Source organism: Gossypium arboreum, chromosome 2 (genome assembly GCF_025698485.1).
Source record: "Gossypium arboreum isolate Shixiya-1 chromosome 2, ASM2569848v2, whole genome shotgun sequence".
NCBI classification, from domain to species: domain Eukaryota; kingdom Viridiplantae; phylum Streptophyta; class Magnoliopsida; order Malvales; family Malvaceae; genus Gossypium; species Gossypium arboreum.
The window spans coordinates 40,475,811-40,501,205 of record NC_069071.1 but is presented as its reverse complement, the minus strand read 5'-3'; the positions used below and the strand labels follow the sequence as shown (position 1 = coordinate 40,501,205).

General features: G+C 37.1%; 1 protein-coding gene across 1 annotated transcript; it reads left to right on the top strand.

Annotated features, from left to right (window-relative positions):
- The first annotated feature begins 17,814 nt into the window (after positions 1 to 17,814).
- Positions 17,815 to 25,137, top strand: LOC108467006 (probable cellulose synthase A catalytic subunit 8 [UDP-forming]). The gene is made up of 14 exons (XM_017767437.2): positions 17,815 to 18,389; positions 18,929 to 19,121; positions 19,217 to 19,437; positions 19,522 to 19,597; positions 19,686 to 19,887; positions 20,498 to 20,764; positions 20,854 to 21,199; positions 21,286 to 21,423; positions 21,748 to 21,873; positions 21,988 to 22,200; positions 22,317 to 22,578; positions 23,018 to 23,220; positions 23,609 to 23,959; positions 24,244 to 25,137. Exons 1-14 carry the CDS (start codon positions 18,366 to 18,368, stop codon positions 24,826 to 24,828), a joined length of 3,207 nt encoding a protein of 1,068 aa, XP_017622926.1. The 5' UTR covers positions 17,815 to 18,365; the 3' UTR covers positions 24,829 to 25,137.
- Positions 25,138 to 25,395: the final 258 nt, after the last annotated feature.

The following is a 25,395-nucleotide window of genomic DNA, read 5'->3' as shown; positions in this document are numbered from 1 at the left end:
GTGAGACTTTAGCATCCAGTAAGACTCTGCCTATTGAGTCTACTGAGTTCATAATTCGAGTGTCAAATCCCTTGGGTCAATATGCGCTTGTGGACAAAGTGTGTAAGAGATGCCCTCTAATGATCCGAGAATCTGTTTTCGGTGATTTGATGCTTTTACCATTTGATGAATTTGATGTTATTCTTGGTATGGGTGGTTGACCGTATATGACGCAGATGGTGAGTTGCAAAAGAAAAACCATTGATTTGAGGTGCGCAAATAACGAGATAATCCGAGTTGAGTCTACGGACTTAAAGGGTTGCCATTGTAATATCATCAATGTTGGCTCGAAATATGTAAGAAAGGGGTGCGAAGTGTACCTTGCGTATGTACTTAGTGATAAAGAGTTAGAAAAGAAACCCAAATCATGCTGGGTGGTTAGTGAATACGGACGTTTTCTGAAGAATTACGGATTTACCACCTATTCGGAGGTAGAGTTTGGTATTGAGCTTGTACACAGGACTACGCCGATTTCGATAGCTCCGTGTCGTATGGCACCAACCGAGCTAAAAGAGTTGAAAGCTTCGATTGCAAGAATTGACGGATAGAGGTTTCGCTCGACCCAGTTTTTCACCTTAGGGTGCACCAGTATTGTTTGTGAAAAGAAGGGCGGAACCATGAGATTGTGCATCGACTATCGTCAATGAATAAAGTGACAATAAAGAATAAATATCCGTTACAGCGTATTGATGATTTGTTTGATCAACTAAAGGAGCCTCGGTGTTTTCAAAGATAGATTTGAGATTGGGTTATTATCGATTCTTGGATTGAAATTGGATATACCCAAAAGCGCTTTCGAGCGAGATCGGCCACTACGAGTTCTTAGTGATGCCGTTTGGGCTCACTAATGCCCTATGGTATTTTTGGATTTAATGAATCGGATCTTGAGACGATATTTGGACGGTTCGTAGTTGTGTTTATTGATGACATCTTGGTCTATTCAAGAGATGAGACCGAACACGCGAGCACTGAGGTTAGTGTTGCAAATTTTACGGGATAAGCGGTTATATGCTAAGTTCGATGAAGTGTGAGTTACGGTTAAGAGAGTTAGCTTCTTGGGTCATGTGGTATCCGCGTCGGGTATTCGAGTGGACGAGCAAAATTTCAGCCATACTTAGCTGGAAGCCTCAGAAATATTCTTGAGGTTCGAGCTTTTGGGACTTGCTTACTACTACCGCCGGTTCTTGAAAGGTTTCTCGACGATAGCCACACCAATGACAAAGCTACTTCAAAAAGATGTTAAGTTGAATGGACGGAAAAATGTCGAAAAGTTTTGATCAATGAAAACCTATTTGATGAAGCTCCAATTCTAGTGCGGCCCGAATCGTGCAAGGAATTTGTCATTTATAGTGACACCTCCCTACTTGGGTTGGGTTGCGTATTGATGCAAGAAGGTCGAGTGGTGGCCTCTGCGTCGAGACAATTAAAGCCACATGAGAAAAACTACCCGACCCATGACCTTGAATTAGCGACCATAGTGTTCGCCTTGAAAATATGGCGACATTACTTGTTTGGAGAGAGGTGTCACATTTATTCGGACCACAAGAGTCTTAAATATTTAATGACTCAAAGAGATCTAAATCTGCGACAAAGGCGTTGGCTTGAGTTGTTAAAAGACTATGAACTTGTCATTGATTATCACCGGGAGGGCTAACGTGGTGGCCGATGCTTTGAGTCGTAAAGCCTTTGTTTGCTTTGAGAGCGATGGATGCTCACCTATCCGTTTAGCCGATAAGGTGCTAGTAGTTGAATTAAAGGCCAAACCATTATGGATTCATCAAATACTTGAATCCCGAAAAGTCGATCTTTGAATTGGTCGCTAAACGAGTGAATGTGCCTCGAATGAGGAATCGAATTTCGGATTGACAACAATGATTGTTTGACATTCAAGGGTCGATTATGTGTTCCAAGAAATTCGAAACTTACTTCGATGATTTTGAACGAGGCTCATAGTGGCCGAATGTCTATCCACCCGGGTAGTACTAAAATGTACAACGATCTGAAACGTCAATTTTGGTGGCCGGGTATGAAACGAGACATTTCTGAATTTGTTTCAAGGTGTTTGATATGTCAACAAGTAAAAGCGGAACATCAAGTGCCATCGGGATTACTTCAGCCAATCATGATACCCGAATGGAAATGGGATCGAGTGACAATGGACTTTGTATCTGGGTTACCTTTGACTCAGAGTAAGAAAGACTCGGTCTGGGTTATTGTTGATAGATTGACCAAGTCTGCTCATTTTATCCCTGTCCGTACGGATTTTTCGCTCGATAAATTGGCAGAATTATACATCTCCCAAATTGTTCGATTGCATGGGGTACCTATTTCTATCGTGTCGAATAGAGACCCAAGATTTACATCGCGATTTTGGAGGAAGTTACAAGAAGCGTTGGGTACTAAGATGCATTTAGCACCGCATTTCATCCCTAGGCGACGGCCAATCTGAGCGAATAATTCGGATACTCGAGGATATGTTGAGATGTTGCGTCTTAGAGTTTTGTGGTTCATGGGAAAGATATTTGCCTTTGATTAAATTAAGCTTACAACAATAGTTTTCAATCAAGCATTAAGATGGCACCTTACGAGGCTTTATACGATTAGTAAATGCGTACCCCATTATTTTGGATTGAACTTAGCGAAAGCAAAATCTTTAGGGTTGATTTGATTAAGGATCTTTGAGCGAAAGTTCGAGTAATTCGTGAAAGTTTGAAAGTCGCCGGATCGCGAGAAGTCGTGCAGCGGATTTAAAACGAAGAGATATTGAGTGTCGGTGGGAGACAAAGTGTTTCTTAAGGTATCGCCTTGGAAAAAGATACTCGATTCGGTAGTAAGGGCAAATTGAGTCCGAGATTCATTGGGTAGTATGAGATCTCTCGAGCGAGTTGGCCCGATAGCATATAGGTTGCTTTTACCCCGAACTCGAAAGGATCCTAGCGTTTTCATGTTTCGATGCTTGACGTTACCGATCCGATCCTTCGCATGTAATAAACCCTCCGAAATTGAAATTCAAGCCGATATGAGTTATGAAGAAGAACCGATCCGTATTCTAGCTCATGAAGTGAAAGAGTTGCGAAACAAAAGGGTTCCGTTAGTGAAAGTGTTATGGCTCAAACACGGAATGGAAGAAGCTACTTGGGAACACGAGAACTCTATGAAAGAACGATACCCAAACCTATTTACCGTAAGATTTTGGGGACAAAAATTTCTTAAGTGGGGAGAGTTGTGACAGCCCTAAATTGACCCTAGTCGGAAAGTGGTTTGGGACCACTAAACCGAGTCATAAAAATAATTAATCATCATAGTTGATGCTCATTATATGTACATATGCATGTGTGAAAATTTCATGTTTGGATTTTGTTAATTGTAAGTGAATTTTATCAAATAGGACTTATGTGAGAAAATTTAGAAATGTGCTAGGCAAATGTAGGGTGGCCTATAAGTGCATGTTGTGAAAATGGTGGGTTTGCATGTCAATTTACCCAAATTTAAGCATGATGGCCGGCCATGCTATGGGTGGAAACATGTTGCAAACATGTTGGGTTAGTGGTTATGTTAGAAAGAATAAAATAATGAAAAAAGGAAAATATGATGAAAACAAAGGAAAAAAAAGTGTCCATCCTTTCACATTTTCTTTGCTTGGCGAATGTTCTAAGAAGAAGGGGGGGAAGAGCTTGAGAAAATCAGCCATGGGAGTTTGCTAGACTAAGGTATGTTTGATGTTGTCCATGAGATTCATGCATGTTTTAGTTGTTAGTTTGAGTTCTACTTAGCCCATGGTTTAAATCTTTGCTATGAGATAGAGATGATATTCGGCCATGGGTGTTGTCTTCTTGTTTGATGTTTGATGTTTGATGTTGTGGTGATGAGGCATGAAGATGAGTTAAGTTTCGGCTAAGGTAGGTTTGTGTTGATGTCATTTGCATGCTAAGTGTGAAGCTTTGTAATGATGCATGTGTATGGTGCTCTTGATGTTGTGAATGGAAGTAGAGGAAAGGTAAAAGAAAATTTAGGTAGAAATGTGGATTTATAGGATGTTACAAGTATATGTAAAGCCATGCTAGGTTAGGAAAAATTCGGTCAAGTGTTCAGGAGATGAAATTTTGTGTTAGGTGAATTAAAGATGATAGTATAGTTGATATCATATATATATATATATGTATGCATATTCGGCTATCAATTAAGAGCATAGGTGATGATGAGTCTAAGCTTTGTACATTCGGCCATATATATATATATATATATGCATGTGTGATTGGATTATTGATAGTAGGGCGATAGGATATGGCTATTAGCCGAATAGCTAAAAGCACGAGGCAGCAAGATAAAAATTTTACCATGCCGTTCCGTATGTCATAAATTCATTAAAATGTGAATACCAATATATGTAGCAAAGGGGTTGAATGAGTTAATTTATTTGTTTAAGCTCAAGATCCTAAAGGAGGCGTCCAACAAGGGAAATCGAAGGTCATCGAGTAGCCGACTTGGAATTAATTTACCCAACACAAGTAAGTCACTAAGCGTATATTTTGTATCGATTTAAATAGACATGATGTCTATGTAATTATGCGAATGGAATGATAAATTTATATACATGTATGTATGTGGTGATGAAAGTATTGAATGAAAAGAAAAGAGGTGAGATGTATTGAGTTGTGGATTTCGGCACTAAGTGTGCGGGTATAAACATTTATGATCATGAGATTGCACTAAGTGTGCGGGTTTTAAATTTGTACAGCACTAAGTGTGCGAGTTTGATTATATAGCACTAGGTGTGCGAGTTGATTTTATAGCACTAAGTGTGCGGACTCACTATATGTTTTTGAATCACTATTGACACTGAGTGTGCGACATTATTAAGTTGATCACGGACAGCGGATCGGGTAAGTACCTTGAGTTCATGGCTAATAGGCGCTATGTTTATATTTGGAGTTGAGCTTGGTAAGTTTTGAACCTATGTGACAATTTTAATTAAAGTCACATACATGAGAATTATCCTGGAATAAGTGAAAGGCCATTTAGTTGTATGATTGTAACGAAAACAAAATGATGTATAAAAACGCCTCAAATATCCTATTGATTAGTATATGGAATATGAATGTGTAACTTGGTGTGAGATTGAACCGAAAGGTCTAAGGAACCATGGTATAGTTCGGTTTGGATGAAGTAATTAGCATCGTTCCATTTTGTTTCCTCTTATGATAATGTTATTAATGGATGGTAGTGCATTGCTTATGACTTACTGAGTTATGTACTCATTTGGTGCTTATTGTTGCTTATTTAGGTTCTTGATCCATTTTGTGTGCTCGGGACCGTCGTCGAATTCATCACACCGGCTAGCAACTTTTGGTATTTTCTTCTTAGATGGTCTAAGAGAACATTTCGGCATGTATAGGCTATTATGTTTTGTTTGAACTTGGTATGTAAAACTTTGGATAGCCATGCGAAAATGGCTTATATCGTTTTGAGCATAATGTTATAGTCATCTTGAATGTATATGTTCATTAAGAAGCATGGAAATGTTGGTAACGGTTAGCCATGGGAATGGTCATTCATGATCACTTTTGGTATATGTATGACAAACTCTAGTTGATCCATGGAGGATCATGAAATAGGTAAAGTTGCCTGAAAAATAGATGCTGACAGCAGCAGTGATGTAGATTTGAAAAATCACTAAAAATAGTAGGAATGGAATTAAATAGTGAATAAATTATGTGAATGAACCTTGATTAATATATTTTCATAGGAAAGCAAGAAAATGATCATGTGAACAGTATGTTAAGAGAAATTTAAGTTTTTGTGAGACAGGGCCAGAACGGTTTCTGGATCCCCTTTTCCGACTTTGGAAATTCATTGTAAATTAACCAGAGATAATTAGAAGTCATTCCATATATGCATAGATTCCTTTTTGAGTCTAGTTTCTATAGAAACAAACGACACCAGTATTGAAGCCCTGTACATGGAGATATCCAAATCGTAATGCGCAAAGGTTAGGGTAGTCGAGCCCTGAAACAGGGGAGGCTTTAACTAATAAACTGTACTAATTGGCCCGACCAAAAATTCTAGAAAAAAAATTGTAGATGCAAATATGAGTCTAGTTTCAGGGAAAAATCACGAAACTGATTTTCGAGTTGTGGAACGCAAGATATGATTTTTAAGGTGACAGTGACGCAGCTTGCTAGCCTGCCTGGAAAATTTTAAATGGACTGTGAAATTAATTAAGTTAAGTCTGTATGCACCTTGTGTTCGACTCCGGCAATGGTCTCGGGCACGGGGTGTTACACAAAGTATCTATGTACCAAAGCTGGACTAATTGATAGTGTGTTGACTCTCTAACCGTGTTCCAAGCTTTACGAGTCCTTGAGCTCTGAAAAGCAGGGAAAAGAGAGGAGTAAGCATTTACATGCTTAGAAAGCTCGAATAACAGGAAAGTAAACTTACCAAGTAATTAGCATACATCCATAATAGATAAGGAACCTAACAAGTATAAAATAGTTCCCTATCACATGCACTCAACCAATGAGTTAGCCATATAACAAAGCACTATGTAATTTATCTTAGATGAGCTCATCATTCAACATTTCATTTTATACATGAATTTCATGTTAATCCCGTTGAATGTCTAGGAAATCTCGATGGAATATCCATTAACTTTCAATTCATAAGGATGATCATTTCCAGTATGCACTCCCTCGAACCTCACATCTTATAGCAGGATTACCAGTCCACGCTAAATCCTCCGTATCGTAAATTCATAAGGTGGTGTCGGGATTACCAGTACAGGTTAAATCCCTTTTTGCGACAAACATCTTTAATGAACTCTGATCTAAATTACTAGTTCAGGTTAAATTCAGACCCTGATCGGATTACCCGTCCAGGCTAAATCCATAATGCACATGTATTCTTCGAGAGGCTCAATCATCCAAAAGAACACTCGTTCGGGCTAGATCCTTTTCATAATTGAGATCAGCGGATTACCCGTTCGGGCTAAATCCTTTCTGCAACACATGCAGGATCTCATTACACATGTAAAACATGGTTTATCCATCGAATTCCCTTGTTAACCTCATCCGAGGCAATTTTTCAAAACATCATTATTAAGAATGCATTTCATCAAATCTTATGTCATTTAATAAATGCAATCATCATTCATTCACAAATCATATAATTAGGCATATTAGGAGTTTACTTTAAGTTATCTGAAATTACCTGGTATTTGTTCTGGTGTTGTGTTTCGGTTATTCCAAAATTTTTAAACATGAACCCTAACATGAAATATGGTTAGAAATGGAGAAAGCAAGCTACCGGGATTTCAAAAATATAAAGAATATTAAAAACGAGGCTTGGGAGCACTTACTATTGAGCTTGAAAATATTGAAAACCCTAGCTATGGTGTCTCGTCAATTTTCGGCAGCCATGGAGAAGAAAATGGCTGATTTTTGCCTTCTTTTTCCCATTTTATTACATTAAAATGCCAAATGACCAAAATGGCCTTAAGCCTTTTCTTTAAAATTTCATCCATGCAAACCCATTTTTGTCCAAAAACTCAAAAATTAGGAAAATTGCTCTCCAAGAACTTCTAATTTATAATCTAAAGCAATTTCATACAAATTGCTTCTAGAATTCAAGTTTTACAATTTATTCAATTTAGTCCCCAATTTCTAATTGGACACCTTACTCAAAGAATTTCTTCAAGAAACTTTAACACATACATATTCTCATATTCTATACCTCATAATAATCATAAAATAAATATTTTAGTGTCAAATTTGTGGTCTCGAAACCACTATTCCAACTAGGCCCTATTTTGGGATGTTACATTTCTCCCCCATTAGGGACTTTCGTCCTCGAAAGTCTTACTAGTGAACAGGTTCGGATATTGGCTCCTCATGGTTTCTTCTGGCTCCCATGTTGCCTCTTCCACACCATGTCGATGCCATAAAACCTTTACTAAAGCCACATCTTTATTCCTCAACTGTTTAACCTCACGAGCCAATATCTTAACCGGTTCCTCTCCATAGGTCATGTCCGGTCAAATTTCAATCTCAGTTGGAGAAATCACGTGAGAGGGGTCTGATCGATATCGCCTTAACATAGATATATGGAACACATCGTGAATCTTTTTCAGTTCGGGTGGTAATGCCAAACGATAGGCTAATGGTCCAACTCTTTCAGTGATCTCATATGGTCCAATAAATCGCAGACTCAGCTTGCCTTTCCAACTAAATCTCAACACCTTTTTCCATGGAGATACTTTCAAGAATACTCTATCTCCAACTTGGAACTTAATTTCCTTTCTTTTCAGATCAGCATATGACTTTTGCCTATCCGATGCCACTTTTTGACAATCCCGTTTCATTTTAACTTTCTCTTCAGTTTCTTTAATCAGATCAACTCCATGAATTTAGTTTTCCTTAAGTTCTGTCCAATACAATAGAGTTCAGCACTTCTTGCCATACAAGGCCTCATAAGGTGTCATCTTCAAACTTGTTTGAAAACTATTGTTGTAGGCAAATTCTACCAACGTCAGATATTTTTCCCAACTACCCTGAAATTCGAGGATGCAATATCGCAACATATCCTTGAGAATCTGAATCATCCATTCGGACTGACCATCAGTCTAAGGGTGAAAAGTTGTACTAAAGCTCAACTTCATACCTAAGGCTTCTTGTAATATATTCCAGAATCTCGAAGTGAATCTCAGGTCTCTTTCTGAAATAATCGACCGCAGTACTCCATGCAACCTTACAATCTCAGAAATGTATAAGTCGACCAACTTATCAAAAGAGTAATCTGTCCTTACCGAATTAAAATGAGCCGACTTCGTCAACTTATCCACTACAACCCATATAGCATCTTTCTTTTTTGGAGTCGAAGGCAATCCTGTTACGAAATCCATGGTAACTCTGTCCCACTTCCATTCGGGGACCATCACAGGCTGTAACAACCCTGAATGTACTTGATGTTCAGCTTTAACTTGCTGACATACCAGGCATTTTGATACAAATTTAGAAATATCTCTTTTCATGCTGTTCTACCAGTACATTTTCTTCAAATCATTGTACATCTTGGTACTTCCCGAGTGAATTGACAAACGGCTGTCATGTGCTTCTTGCAAAATCTTCTGAATAAGTTCATTGTCTTTAGGTACACAAACCCTATTTCTGAACATCAAACATCCATCAGAACCAATCCAAAAATCTGATTCGATGCCCAACTCACATTGAGTCCTTTTTGCTTGCAAGTCATCATCATTAGTTTAAGCATCATAGATTTCCTGAAAAAATGTCGGCCTAGCCTCTAGCTCTGCCTAGACTGAACCATCATCAAGCAATGCCAAACGAGGATCCATGGCTCTCAAAGCAAACAAGGATTTTCTGCTCAATGCATCGGCGATCATATTCGCCTTTCCTGGGTGATAGTTAATGATCAGATCATAATCCTTAATTAATTCTAACCATCTCCGCTGTCTCAGATTCAATTATTTTTGAGTCATCAAATACCTCAAACTCTTATGGTTTGTGAATATGGGGCAAGTCTCACCATATAAATAATGCCTCCAAATTTTCAAGGCAAAAACAATGGCAACGAGCTCTAGGTCGTGTGTTAGATAGTTCTTCTCGTGTGGTTTCAATTGCTGTAAAGCATAGGCTATCACTTTGCCATCTTGCATAAGTACACAACCTAATCCATTTAAGGATGCATCACTGTAGACTACAAACTCTTTTCCGGGTTCAGGTAGTACTAAAATAGGAGCTTTGGTTAGCAATGTTTTTAACTTCTCAAAACTTTGCTGACACTTCTCTGTCCATTCAAATTTAACGTCTTTCTATAGCAACCTCGTCATCGGAGTCACTATCATAGAGAATCCTTTTACAAACCTTCAATAGTAACCGGCTAAGCCCAAAAAGCTTCTAACCTCGGTTATATTTTTAAGCAGTTTCCATTCGACGATTGCAGTGATCTTACTTAGATCAACTCAGATGCCTTCACCCAAAAAAATATGACCCAACAATCCAATTTCCAAGAGCCAAAACTCACTCTTGCTAAACTTAGCATACAGTTGCTTTTCCCGTAAGATCTGCAACACAATTCTCAGGTGCTTCGCATGCTCTGTCTTATTTTTGGAGTAAATTGAGATGTCGTCAATGAATACAACGACAAACTTATCCAAATATGGCCAAAAGATTCTATTTATTAGGTCCATAAATACGGCCGGTGCATTCATCAGCCCAAATGGCATGACAAAAAATTTGTAATGACCATACCTCGTCCTGAAAGCTGTCTTGGGTACATCCGATTCTTTAACTCGCAATTGATAATAACAAGACCTCAAGTCTATCTTAGAGAACACGGTGGCTCCTCTCAACTGGTTGATTCTTGGCAAAGGATACTTATTCTTGATAGTTACCTTGTTCAATTATCGATAATCTATACATAGCCTCATTGAACCATCTTTCTTCTTTACAAATAGTACGGGGGCACCCCAAAGTGAAAAACTTGGTCTTGCAAATCCTTTATCCGTCAGCTCTTGCAACTGTGCTTTTAACTCCTTTAACTCAGTTGGCGCCATTCTGTATGGAGCAATAGAAATGGGAGTTGTCCTTGGCACCAATTCAATACCAAACTCTATCTTCCTCTCAGGAGGTAATCTGGGTAATTCTTCCAGAAACACATCTGGATACTCACATACTATCGGCACAGACTCAATCTTCAACTCTGTTTCCTTAGCGTTCAATATAAATGCGAGGTAGGATTCATACCCTTTCCTTATATATCTCTGAGCAACCATTGCCGTGATTACAACTGGCGGCGAACCCAAGTCTCTTGAATCGACCCATAGAATCTCACCATCCGGGCATTTCAATTTAATATGCTTACTACCACAATTTACAATTAGATCATGAAGGGATAACCAATCCATACCAAGTATTACATCAATTTCATCAAATGGTAATAACATAAGATTAGCCGGAAAGTAATGGCCCTAAATCGTCAAAGGACAATTCTTACAGACTTTATCAACCAGGACTGATTTGCCTTGTGGGTTCGACACTCTAATGATGAATTCCGTAAGTTCAACCGGTATGTTCATACTAGACACCAATCTCATGTAAATATATGAATGAGTCGACTCGGGTCAATTAAAGTAATAACACTTGTATTAAAAAGAGAAAAAGTATCCGTAATAACATTAGGAGCAGAGGCTTCCTCTCGAGCACGTATCGCATACGTTCTTGCCGGGGCTCGAACCTCTGGCTTTGCAGTGTCTTTAGTCACAACTCGACTGCCACTAGCACTCCCAGGGTATCTCTAAGGTTTACCTCGTGGAATAGGAGCACTCGACTTCCGGGTTACTTCCACTTCTTTTTCAACTCGCTCTGGGCAGTCTCTGAGAAAGTGGTCAAGATAACCACATCTGAAACACGCACCACTCTTCATTCGGCACTCTTCAAAGTGAAATTTGTTGCAACTCTTACACTTCTACTTTTGATCATCAACACTTCCCATACTAGTCACCATCGGGGAGGAAGACTTCTGACTTCGTCGTTTAGAGCCTCTCGGTCTACCCGAATATCCTACTGATGAAGTGGAGCGTTCATGTTGGCTCCTTACTTTCTTTGTAGAAAATGAGAGTGTTTTACCATTAGACCTCTTGCTCGTAACTCGAGCCTCTCTTTTTACTTGCTTTCTTTCATTATTAAGCTCCTTGGCCTTCTTGGCCTAATCAGCTAATGCGACAAACTCCCATATTTTAAGGATTTTGATCAACAACTTGATTTCCTCATTCAAACCCTCCTCGAAGTGTTTACACATTTCCTACTCAGTTTAAACCCATTCAGTTGCGTACTGACTTATCCTTACGAACTCTCTCTCGTATTCTGCTACAGTCTTGTTCCCTTGTTTGAGTTCTAGGAACTCCTTTCGTTTCGAGTCTAAAAACCTTTGGCTAATGTATTTCTTCCTAAACTCTGCTTGGAAGAAACCCCAAGTGATAGTTTCCTTTGGCCCTACAGAGGATACAATCTTCCACCAATGGAATGCAGTATTCTTCCGAAGGGACACGACACACTTTAAGCACTCTTCGGGTGTGCACAACAATTCATCTAACACCCTTGTAGTATTTTCGAGCCAGAACTCGGAACTTTCAGCATCATCCTCAATTTTGGCTTTAAATTCCTTAGCCCCATACTTTATAAGTTTATCTACGGGGGCCTTACCGATTCTTACCTGTGCCATACCTCATGGCACATCCTCATCAAGTTGGTTAGGGGGCGGAGGAGGTCTTGGTATGTTGGGGCGATTCTTCAGATAATATCCAAACCATTCATCTATCATATCAAAGAAGGCAGCTCGGGCCTCTTCCCGGCCTTCAGACATAAGCCTTCTACTACTACTAGATACAGCTCGTTGTATGGAAGCTGTAGCATGGCTCTCGGCTCCCTTGGACTCATCTTATGCTTGATTGGAAGACATTTACTATATTCAAAAACAATTTAAACGGTTAGGAGATGTCACGCTATCAATGTTCAAATAATGGCATGTATAGCAAACCTCGATATCCTCTACGGTAGTCCTAGAATAGACTAAACTGTAGCTCTGATACCACTAAATGTAACACCTCTTACCCGTATCCGACGCTGGGACAGGGTTTGAGGTGCTACCAGACTTAAGTCAAGCATACGCATATAAAACCGGACCAAAAATTTCTTTTAACTTGAAACTTCTCGTTCACATGCATTATGTTCCTTGAACATGCTCAAGAGGCCCAAAACATACATTAGAAATGGTTCGGGACCAAACTAAAGATCTGAGGAAAACTTATAGTTTAATACCTCACACGTCCGTGTTTAGATCATACACACACCCGTGTGTATTGGGACACGTCCGTGTAGTCACCTTGTGTCCAAAACTTGAGCATTTTGTTATATTCACATGGCCAAGACACGCCCGTGTGTCTAACCCGTGTTCGACGCTGACTTAAAATTTTTAGGTGTAGGGGAAGCACGACCACACTACACACCCATGGGAGTGGCCCGTGTGTCACACACGGCTTAGACACACGCCCGTGTGTCCAACTGTATGGACCTTAATAGGCTATTTTCCAAGCCTTTGGTCACCCTTTTCAACACTTATACTTAATATTTATCAAATGCAAATTAAAACATGATTATATTCTTATACATGTTCTTAGTAAAAGTTATTACATAGAAACCTCGTATCATTGGTTTCACACATGCCAAGTTATTTCCTATCTTGTATTTGTGGGTTTCCATGTCACTTTAATACATTCAAGATTGGCTCGTTCTTGTGACTCATTGCCAATTTGGAACAACCGTCATATATGAATATAAACATGCATGGAAATTTTATAGGTCATAGCCTACTGCAAATAAGCTAGTTTTTATGGCCATATACAAAAAGATGGGTACATCTTTACATGCCTTCATTTGGCAAATCAAATGACACATATAAAAAAAACTCAAAAATACCTATACATGTCATTGAACAAAACAAAGTATCTATGTACCAAAGCTGGACTAATTGATAGTGTGTTGACTCTCTAACCGTGTTCCAATCCTTACGAGTCCTTCAGCTCTGAAAAGTAGGGAAAAGAGAGGAGTAAGCATTTACATGCTTAGTAAGCTCGAATAACAAGAAAGTAAACTTACCAAGTAATTAGCATACATCCATAATAGATAAGGAAACCAACAAGTATAAAATAGTTCCCTATCACATGCACTCAACTAATGAGTTAGTCATATAACAAAGCACTATGTAATTTATCTTAGATGAGCTCATCATTCAACATTTCATTTTGTACATGTATTTCATGTTAATCTCGTTGAGTGTCTTGGAAATCTCGATGGAATATCCATTAACCTTCAATTCATAAGGATGATCATTTCAGGTTTGCACTCCCTCGAACCTCACATCTTATGGCAGGATTACCAGTCCAGGCTAAATCCTCTGTATCGTAAACTCATAAGGTGGTGTCACGATTACTAGTCCAGGCTAAATCCCTTATTGCGACAAACACCTTTAATGAGCTCGGATCTGAATTACCAATCCAGGTTAAATTCAGACCCTGATCGGATTACCCGTCCGGGCTAAATCCATAATGCACATGTATTCTTCGAGTGTCTCAATCATCCAAAGGAACACCCATCCAGGCTAGATCCTTTTCATAATTGAGATCAGCGGATTGCTCGTCCAGGCTAAATCCTTTCTGCAATACATGCAGTATCTCATTACACATGTAAAACATGGTTTATCCATCGAATTCCCCTTTTAACCTTATCCGAGACAATTTTTCAAAACATCATTATTAATAATGTATTTCATCAAATCTTATGTCATTTAATAAATGCAATCACCATTCATTCACAAATCATATAATTAGGCATATTAGGCGTTTACTTTAAGTTATTCGAACTTACCTGGTATAAGTTTCGGTGTTGTATTTCGGTTATTCCAAAACCTTTCGTTTTCCTCGATCGACCTCCAGAATTTGTTCCTCGGGGTCTATAACAACAAAATTAAATCATTAAAATTCCACATTATACGTTTCAAGTCTAAATTCTACCCTCGGTCCAAATGACCGTTTTGTCCCTAACCTTTCACATTTTCACGATTTAGTCCCTAGGCTCGTATAATGAAACACATGCAATTTTTATCTTACCCAAGTCTAGCCAAACATTGTTCTCTCTTATGGCAGCCCACATTTTCCATTATTTTCACATTTCTACCTCATATTTTATAATTTTTGCAAAAAAGTCCCTTTAAGGGTTTTTTTCATGAAAATCACCTAGGAAAAGATGTTTAACACACATCCAATTTTCATATTCCTCCATAATCCATCAAAATACAAGTAACTCATGCATGGGTAAATTTTTAAACATGAACCCTAGCATGAAATATAGGTAGAAATAGAGAGAGCAAGCTACCGGGATTTCAAAAATAAAAAGAACATTAAAAACGGGGCTTGAGAGCACTTACTATTGAGCTTGAAAATGTTGAAAACCCTAGCTATGGTGTCCCTTCAATTTTCAGCAGCCATGGAGAAGAAAATGGCTGATTTTTTCCTTCTTTTTCCCATTTTATTACATTAAAATACCAAATGACTAAAATGCCCTTAAGCCTTTTCTTTAAAATTTCATCCATGCAAACCCATTTTTGTCCAAAAACTCAAAAATTGGGAAAATTTATCTCCAAGACCTTCTAATTTATAATCTAAAGCAATTTCATACAAATTGCTTCTAGAATCCAAGTTTTACAATTTATTCAATTTAGTCCCTAATTTCCAATTGGACACCTTACTCAAAGAATTTCTTCAAGAAACTTTAATATGCATATTCTCATATTCTAGGCCTCATAATAATCACAAAATAAATATTTTGATGTCAGATTTGTGGTCCCGAAACTACTATTTCGATTAGGCCCTATTTTGGGATGTTACATTAAGGGTTTAAAGAAAAGAAAATTAAAATTAAAGATTTTATTTATCAAAATATTAAGTGGTTATCTAAATAATAGATTGGAAAAATGAAAATACTTAGTGTGTGATTAACATCTATATACCTATATATTAAAGGAGGATCTTTGTAACACCCCATACCTGTACCCTACGCCGAGACAGAATATGAGGTGTTACCTAACTCGGTCACATACAAACACACGTTTTTTAGTCATCAAAATTTAGTCAAATTTAAAACTTTTCCGATTCTTTATCAATAACTACATAACAAAGGTCTACGAGGTTCCATCCGTCATTTAAAACCATTCAGGAATGATTTGGATCTTCCCACAATCTCTGAAAAATATTACTAGATATAGGGGCACACGCCCGTGTGGGAGGGGCAACACGCCCATCTGACCAATTCGACATGGTCGTGCTGTTGGCCCGTGTGGCTCACACGGCCTAGGCAATACAGGGACACGCCCGTGTCCGACACTCGTGTGGAATTAATTCCAAATTCATACCTACAGGAGTTTTCACATGGCCTGGCACACGCCCGTGTCCTTCACATGGCTATGACACGCCTGTGTCCTAGCCCGTGTGCAAAAACCTGGATATTCTGTTTTTGACGTCAGCATTTCTTAAGGGTCACACGGCCAAGGCACACGCCCGTGTGCTAGTTTGAAGTTTAGAGAGAGCAAGTTAGAAAATTAAAACTAAAACTCATCACGAGTTGCGTCACCCGTCCTAGTTTGAAGGCTTGTTTGGAAAGTGAAAGAATTTAGATAAAAATATAGGCCCGAAAAATAGGTTTGGACAAAAAATAAAGTTCTTTTAGAATGAGTTAGGCCTCGGGTAAGATATTTTTTGCCATGACCTGACTCAAATTTGCCTAAAATTATTTCCTTGCTGTTGTTTAATGTTGTTTTGCTATTATATTATTACTATTTTATTGTTATCGTTTGGATATTGTATAACTCTTATTTTATTATTAATTTTGCTATTATTTTCAAGTAATTTGTTTGCTAAGTTGTAACTTGTAACTATCTTAATGTTATTTAAGTTTAATTTTTTAATATATTTTTAATTTGTTGAGAAACATTTATTTTAAAGTTTTTAGTGTATTTGATGAATTATATTTTTAAATTTGTGTTTATATATTTAATACGGGTGAGTTGGACTTGGGTTTAATCTTTTTTATTTGTGTCAGACTTAAGAAAAAATTTAGACTTATTTTCGAATTGAATTAGACCTAGAAAACGAGCCTAAAATTTTGCATCAACACAATCCATATCCAGCCCGAAGTTGATCAGATCTAATAAAAACTATGCCTTTATCTTAACCCGTGGTGATGCTTTTCAAACTATCGACATGAACCAAGACAACTATTTTGAGGAGGCCTTAGAGATGCGCAATCACTTGGAAGAATACAGGCTTCTACTCTGGTATACGAAAGCCGACTATCTTAGGAGTCAGGAACAAGTTTCATCACTTTCTTGGTTTATGTCAATTGAAGAAACAATTTTTGTCACTTTAAGATGGTGTGTTTTGACAAATCCTTTGAAAATTCGAATACACTATGGCTATTAAGATGTCTTTGACAGGTTTTGGTTTCTGACTAGAGGTGGCATCAGTAAAAGCTTTCAGAGTTGGGGAGAGGAAGGAGAGAGGCAAGCATTAGGGAGGGAAAATATTTTTATTTTAATATTAATATACATATTTTTAATTAATATTAATATAAATTATAAAATAAAAAATTGTTGATGTGGCATAATATAATTACTCAATTAATTTCTTTTAATAATGTTAAGATTTAAGTAACAATAAAATAATTTAAGTACCACTTTTAATAAAAAATTAAGATACCATATTATAAAAAATGTATAATTTAGAGTACAATTTATCAATTACAAGTCTCTTTAAGTGGATAGCACATTTATCTGTGATGAATATAAAAATAACCATGAAGATAAAATTAAATATTGTAAATGAAAAAAAAAAACTGAACACACCTAATAAAAATAAATGCTCATCCAGAAAAGCCTAAGTCCAAAAAAAAAATTATCTCCGCTTCTAACTTATATTACACTACATCTTCAGCTTTCTAAGGTATGTCTTCCTGCCGCTTTTTCTTTATTAGGAAACATACAATTAATTATTTCTTATTAAAATAAATTTTTTTCACTACAATCACCAAAAGAAATCTAAAATATATTGAGATTTAAAACCTCTATAATATATATTTACTTTTTAAATTTATTAAATATTAACTATATAATAATATTTTAATAAATGATATCATCTTAATCAAATAAATTATACTAACACAGATAGATACATATTTAAATAAAACCTTATTCTTACTTAGAATTAGAACTATAAATTGTATGAGTTAAAATTTGATAAATCTCAAGATATAGCAGTGAATTCTGAATTATAGCAAAAGTTAATGTTAAGTGGGGGGATATGTGACCTTAACAAATTTACGTTTCTTTCACTCTCTAGTGTCGGTGTGACCTATACCCCCATTTGCCTTTTTCTTTTTTTCTTTCCCTGCCAGCTTCTTCTTATAGGAAGAGGTAGAGGGGCGTTACAGCTCCCATTTGTATCACATTTTTTTAAAGAAATTTTGAATTTGGGTTGAATTTAATTTCATTGAAGATTGGGTCTGCTGGGATAGAGCGGTGTTCCAGACCCCAATGTATCACATTTCTTTTTAATTTTATTTAATTTTGTTTTATTTTGGGTGGAGTTTGATTTCATTGAAGATTTAGTCTTTTTGGGGGTAATTTCTTGATCTGGGGGCTGCATTTGAATTGCAATTTTAGTAGGCATTGGCATTGGCATTGGTCCTGTTAGAGACCAAATGGATGCAACAGCAGATTCAGTGGTCAGTGCCTTTCTGTTTGATTTGGCTATATCGTTCGCCTCTATCCTTTTTATGTTATTTCTGTATCCAAAGTTTGATCTTTGTTTGACTCGTTTGGATCTCTAGAGTTGGGCTGCAAATAAATCTTCCTTTTGAATTCTTATTTTTGTTTTTTATTTTATTTTTCCATTGTTAAGAATCTGCCTTTACTTGCTAGTTAACTTAAAGATCTAAACAGGGTGCTGCTTGTTTGAGTTCTATTACATTTTTCTGGATTTGGTTTAGATTATTTGTTTTGTTAGGTTCTGGAATCTGGGTCCTGTTTTAAGCTTCATTATACTTGTTTGATTCATTGTTATACAATGGCCATTTATTAGTAGAATTTAATTAATAATGTGATTATATGTTCCCAAATTCCATTAAAGTAGAAGTGCCCCACTTTTCTTTCATAATTTCTAAATCTGGGACTTCTTTGCTTTATTTGGGAATGATTATCTATAAATATATTTTATTTTTTTTCCCAGAGGAAAAAAACTGAATTTTAGTTTCATTGCTTTAAGGCGAAATCTGGTAAAATTGGAGGACAAGTTTGCCAGATCTGCAGTGATAATGTTGGCTCAAATGCTGATGGTGAATCCTTTCTTGCTTGCCATATTTGTGCATTTCCTGTTTGCCGTCCATGTTATGAATACGAGCGAAAAGATGGTACCCAGTCTTGTCCTCAATGCAAGACCAAGTACAAGAGGCATAAAGGTTAAGTCATCATAACTTTAATCTGTCTTATGCTATTCTTCCACTAGTGCCAAATATTCAAGAGTGATGTTTATTTTATTCTTCTTTATCTTTAGGAAGCCCTGCTATTGGTGGGGAAGAAGTAGAAGATGCTGTTGCCAATAATGTAGCAAATAATTCAAATCAAACATCACGTACCCAAGGTGAGGGGTATAAGAAGGCAGAGCGAACACTGAGTTGGGATACGAATTATAGCCGAGTGTCAGACATGGCACCCCCCATCTACGACAAAGAAGTTCCTCTTAATCATATTCCTTTTCTCACCAATGGCAGCTCGGTAGGTTGAGGAATATTTTCTTGCTTCTCTTGTTTTTCAGAGTTCTGAGAGTACAATTAACGAGAACTTTTTTTCTGGTTCTAGGTTTCTGGGGAGCTGTCTGCTGCATCTCCTTCAAGAACCTCAATGGCCTCTCCTGAAAGTGGGATCAGGGGAAAGGGTATGGAGTGAATCCATCATGTGGAAGACATCAATTTTGGTTTAGCTGTTGGATGCTACAATGAAGTGATACTATTTTTTTTCCGCAGGTAATATTAGGTTGGTTGATCCAGCAAGAGAGTTTGGGTCATTAGGGTTTGGCAATGTAGCCTGGAAGGAGAGGATTGATGGTTGGAAGATAAAGCCAGAGAAGAATGCAGTTCCGATGAGTGTTAGTAATGCCCCTTCTGAAGGCAGGGGAGGTGGGGATTTTGATGCCAGCACTGATGTAGTTATGGATGACTCTATACTGTAAGCATCTCACTTGATTCACTATTATGTATTCCTGTTCATTCAATGTGAGCATATCTCTATCAGCTGCAGAGCATTATTCGACCCTTTTATTTCATCCCAACTTACAATTTCTTTTCTCTCTATTTCTGCCTTTTGTTCTCCAGTTCTTTCTCCTCTCTGGATGTTGATGCATTAATGAACTTCTTTCTTCTAATTGACTAAAATAGAAACAAGAAAGTAATACACAGGATATAATTCAGCTTGATAAATAGATGCTATCTAAAATATTCTTTAAAAGTAATTGATTTTTCGATTATGTTCTCCATTAGGGTGAACTGTATATGTGTATACAAATATTACATTATGCAGTATCGTACACAGTATAATAGTCTTACACAAAGAAATAGACATTATAACTGATTCTATATGGAAGCACTTCCAGGCTTTGTGCTATCATGGTAATCTCTGTATATTTTGAGTAGTTTCCAGTTTCAGCTGAGTTTTTCTCGAGATTCTGATTTGTCCTTTAGCTTGCTTTCATATATTAGATAATAATAGTTGATATATGTATATATATATTATATACTGTTTCTTGTTAATCCTCTCTCTCTATATTTCTGTAATGCAGAAATGATGAAGCCCGCCAGCCTCTATCGAGGAAAGTCTCAATTCCTTCCTCTAGAATTAACCCTTATAGGATGGTCATTGTCCTGCGGCTTGTTATTCTCAGCATTTTCCTGCATTATCGTATAACAAATCCAGTTCCCAATGCCTATGCGTTGTGGTTGATATCTGTGATTTGTGAGATATGGTTTGCAGTATCATGGATATTGGATCAGTTCCCTAAATGGCTTCCTGTGAACCGTGAAACATATCTTGACAGGCTGGCCTTGAGGTAGTTACTCCACTTCTGAGGTCTTGGACAATGCAAAACTGTTTGAAGTCCTAATGAATTTTGATTCCCAATTTCTGGATAATTCACAGATATGACCGAGAAGGAGAACCATCCCAGTTGGCTGCTGTTGACATTTTTGTCAGTACTGTTGATCCTTTAAAGGAACCGCCACTTGTCACAGCCAATACCGTTCTATCCATACTTGCAGTTGACTACCCAGTCGATAAAGTTTCATGCTATGTTTCAGATGATGGAGCTGCTATGTTAACATTTGAAGCTCTATCTGAAACGTCAGAGTTTGCCAGAAAATGGGTTCCTTTCTGCAAGAAATACAGCATTGAACCACGAGCTCCAGAATGGTACTTTGCCCTAAAGATCGATTACCTAAAAGATAAGGTTCAACCTGATTTTGTCAAGGAACGGAGAGCTATGAAGGTAGAAAGTTCTACTTTCATTTAATGCTGGTGATACATTAATAGGTATTTACATTGTTTTACACAACAATTATACTTTTGATGCAGAGAGAATATGAAGAGTTTAAAGTTCGCATTAATGGACTTGTTGCTAAAGCACAAAAAGTTCCTGATGAAGGATGGATCATGCAAGATGGCACTCCTTGGCCAGGAAATAACACAAGGGATCATCCAGGAATGATCCAGGTTTGTTCAATTAGAATTGGAAGGGCTTTCTAAATGATTGGTTCAGATTCTTAATGTATAGCAATTAGTTTTCAGATGCAAGAATTTTCTTTTGAGCTATGAAGATGTTGAGCATATCTGAATGCATGTCTTATATGCTAAATATTCGGATCAGACAATTCTGAAAGCCAAGTTATTGTTGCTCTATTTTTATTATTACAAATATCTCTGCATTTTTAGAATTATTCTCCTTGTGTGTATATTATGATTTTCATGATACCAAGAAGATGGTATTGGCTTCCCTTCCTGCTTTGAAGCTCATGTCTTTTTCTTCACAATTGGCAGGTTTTCTTAGGTCATAGTGGAGGACTCGATTCTGATGGTAATGAGCTTCCACAATTAGTTTACGTGTCTCGTGAGAAACGTCCTGGATTTCAGCATCACAAAAAGGCTGGTGCTATGAATGCACTTGTAAGTAGTCAGTAACTTTTTTTATTTTTTTGGCAAAATAAGTCAGTAATTTAGTCTTAGAGATTCTTGTTTTTAGGCATATATGCAGCTTAAGAATCTGTTTATCAATATCAGGTGCGCGTTTCGGCAGTTCTCACCAATGGACCATTCTTGTTGAATCTTGATTGTGATCATTACATAAACAACAGCAAGGCATTGAGAGAAGCTATGTGTTTCTTGATGGATCCCAATCTTGGAAAGTCAGTTTGTTACGTTCAGTTTCCCCAAAGATTTGATGGAATAGATAAAAATGATCGTTATGCCAACCGTAACACTGTTTTCTTCGATGTAAGCTCCTTTGACCAGCTATTCCATGAACTTGTTGCATCCCAACTTATCATCCTTAGTCACATAATTGTTAATTTAATGTTCCTCTTTTCTTTTAATTTTAAATGAATTCTTAGATAAATTTAAGAGGCTTGGATGGAATTCAAGGCCCTGTCTATGTGGGTACGGGGTGTGTCTTCAACAGAACAGCTCTGTATGGTTATGAACCTCCTCTCAAGCTCAAGCATAAAAAACGAGGGCTGTTTTCTTCATGCTTTAGTGGATCGCAAAAGAAGAGTTCCAAGTCAAGTAAAAAGGACTCTAGCAATAAGAAATCAGGAAAGCATGTGAATTCAACTGTGCCAATATATAATCTAGAAGATATAGAAGGGGTAGAAGGTATGATTTTCTATCTTCGCTGTTCGTTTTCAACAGTCACTCTACTTATTTAGAATGAATATATATATATACACATATATATTTGTTCTTAGCTGTGTTCTGTTTTCTGTGATTCAAACCCTTATTTTGGAAGTTTGCATTGTGGAGTTGTTCGGCATTATTTTCTCATTAAGGGTTATATTATCCCACCCTATATACTTTGTGCTTAAGCAGAAATATGCTAACTATTTCTGTTCAGTATTCTACAAATTGCATGAAATATTTGGTTAATGTCTGTTAGTACTGCCCGATGTGTTTCTTATGTTGACTTTTGTCCATGCTAGTGTTGGTTTTACTTTTGAGTTTTGATCATAAATAATGCAACTATGGTGTATTGGTTTTACTTATGAAGCACAAATTTTGAAGTTGTGATATTGAATTATTTGCATTTTGTTTGTAGGTGCTGGATTCGATGATGAGAACTCACATCTTATGTCACAGATGACCCTAGAAAAAAGGTTCGGTCAATCAGCAGTTTTTGTTTCTTCAACACTTATGGAAAATGGTGGTGTTCCGCAGTCTGCAACTCCAGAATCCCTCCTTAAAGAAGCTATTCATGTCATTAGCTGTGGATATGAGGACAAAACTGATTGGGGAAGCGAGGTGTGTAGCCCCTTTTCACTTTTCACCTCTTTTTAGTTTCCCTTTTTCTGTTTGAGAACATAGACATTTAGCTGGTAGCTGTGATGTGACAAATCAGAAATGGACCGGACCTTTCAACAATGAGATAAAACTTATAAGAAATTATTTTTTGAGCATAAGGATACGGTTTTCAAGGAGAAAATCATTCATTTGCATTCTGCTTTCTTTCTTGAAAGTAACTTAGTAAATAAATCTTTTGGAGGATAGGAAGCTAGTATTCCCTCTTATTTTCTTTCTTTGTTTTAGGCTTTAAGGTGAATCAATGATAGATGGAGCAGTTTTCTTGAATTATTGACACAGTTTGGTCAATTTTGTTCCATCTTATAGGCTTTAAATTTATGTTTTGCAGATAGGATGGATCTATGGTTCAGTTACAGAAGATATTCTTACAGGATTTAAGATGCATGCTCGTGGCTGGAGATCAATCTATTGCATGCCACTGCGCCCTGCCTTTAAAGGATCTGCTCCGATTAACCTTTCAGATCGTTTGAATCAAGTGCTTCGATGGGCTTTAGGTTCAGTTGAAATTCTATTCAGTCGCCATTGCCCGATATGGTATGGGTATAGTGGAAGGTTGAAATGGCTTGAGAGGTTTGCTTATGTTAACACCACAATATACCCAATTACAGCCATTCCCCTTCTAGCCTACTGCACATTGCCTGCAGTCTGTCTGCTGACTGGAAAATTTATTATTCCACAGGTAAGTACAATGCCAATTTCAGCCTCATGGAAAAAAAATTTGATTGCTTGGTCAGTGCTGACACTAACCTATCACTTACCACTTTATAAACTCTAATTTGCCATATGATGTGTCATTTTGCTAGGACACTGTTTAGAAGAACTTATTAAGAGACATCACAAAATTTCCAATTGTTGTCACCGAAGTTTATGAATAATTAATAGCTTTTCAAGCTAAGAAATTATAATTGATGTTTTGACTGGAAACCAGGTGGAGATTAATTTCTGAGTTGTCCTATATTGCAGATCAGTAACATTGCAAGTATCTGGTTCATATCTCTCTTTCTTTCCATCTTTGCCACTGGTATATTGGAGATGAGGTGGAGTGGGGTAGGGATCGATGAATGGTGGAGAAATGAACAGTTTTGGGTTATTGGAGGTGTATCCGCCCACCTGTTTGCTGTGTTCCAGGGTCTTCTAAAAGTCCTTGCTGGCATTGATACCAATTTTACTGTCACTTCAAAAGCATCTGATGAAGATGGGGATTTCGCAGAACTCTATATGTTCAAGTGGACTACCCTACTCATTCCTCCAACTACTCTCCTCATAATTAATCTCGTCGGAGTGGTTGCTGGAGTCTCCTATGCTATCAACAGCGGTTATCAATCTTGGGGCCCTCTCTTTGGAAAACTGTTCTTTGCATTTTGGGTGATCATTCATTTGTATCCATTCCTTAAGGGTCTAATGGGACGGCAAAATCGAATGCCAACCATTGTTGTTGTGTGGGCTATTCTCCTTGCATCCATCTTCTCACTTTTATGGGTTCGGATTGATCCGTTTACTACCAAGGTGACTGGACCGGATGTCGAACAGTGTGGAATAAACTGCTAAAAGGAACATGTAGATCGCAGAATTGTTTCCAGGTATAGTTTAAATACCAAGAGGAGGAAGGTAATTGTTATAAGCATATTTTTTATGCATGAATTGGGGGATCTTTACTCTTGCAGGGAAAAGGGAAAAAGAAAACTATGGGTTCTAAGTTGAACCCATTAATTATTTTATTGAGTTCATTATTTTTGAATAGTTCGCCTTTCTTTGGCCATTTTTTTTTTTAGTTTATATTCTACAATGATTGGTTATTGTAGTTGAGGCCGTCAATTTTCAAATATGAAGACGAAAATGGATGTTTCGTTCTTTTTATCAGTTGCCTTCTCACCCCATTTTTTATTGAATGACATTTGAGGCTTAAAATTTTGGATTTCTTATCATTAAAACAATAATAAAAGGATTTTTAAATTAGTTTAGGCTATTAAACAAGTCTAGAAAAATTTTCCTCCAAGAGTTATGTAATATTGGCAGTAGAAATCACGTTGCATGTTATGAAGATTGTATCCCCATATCAAATTAAATAATTTTTTTGTTGGATTATTTTTATAAGTATAAATATGTTAACTTAAA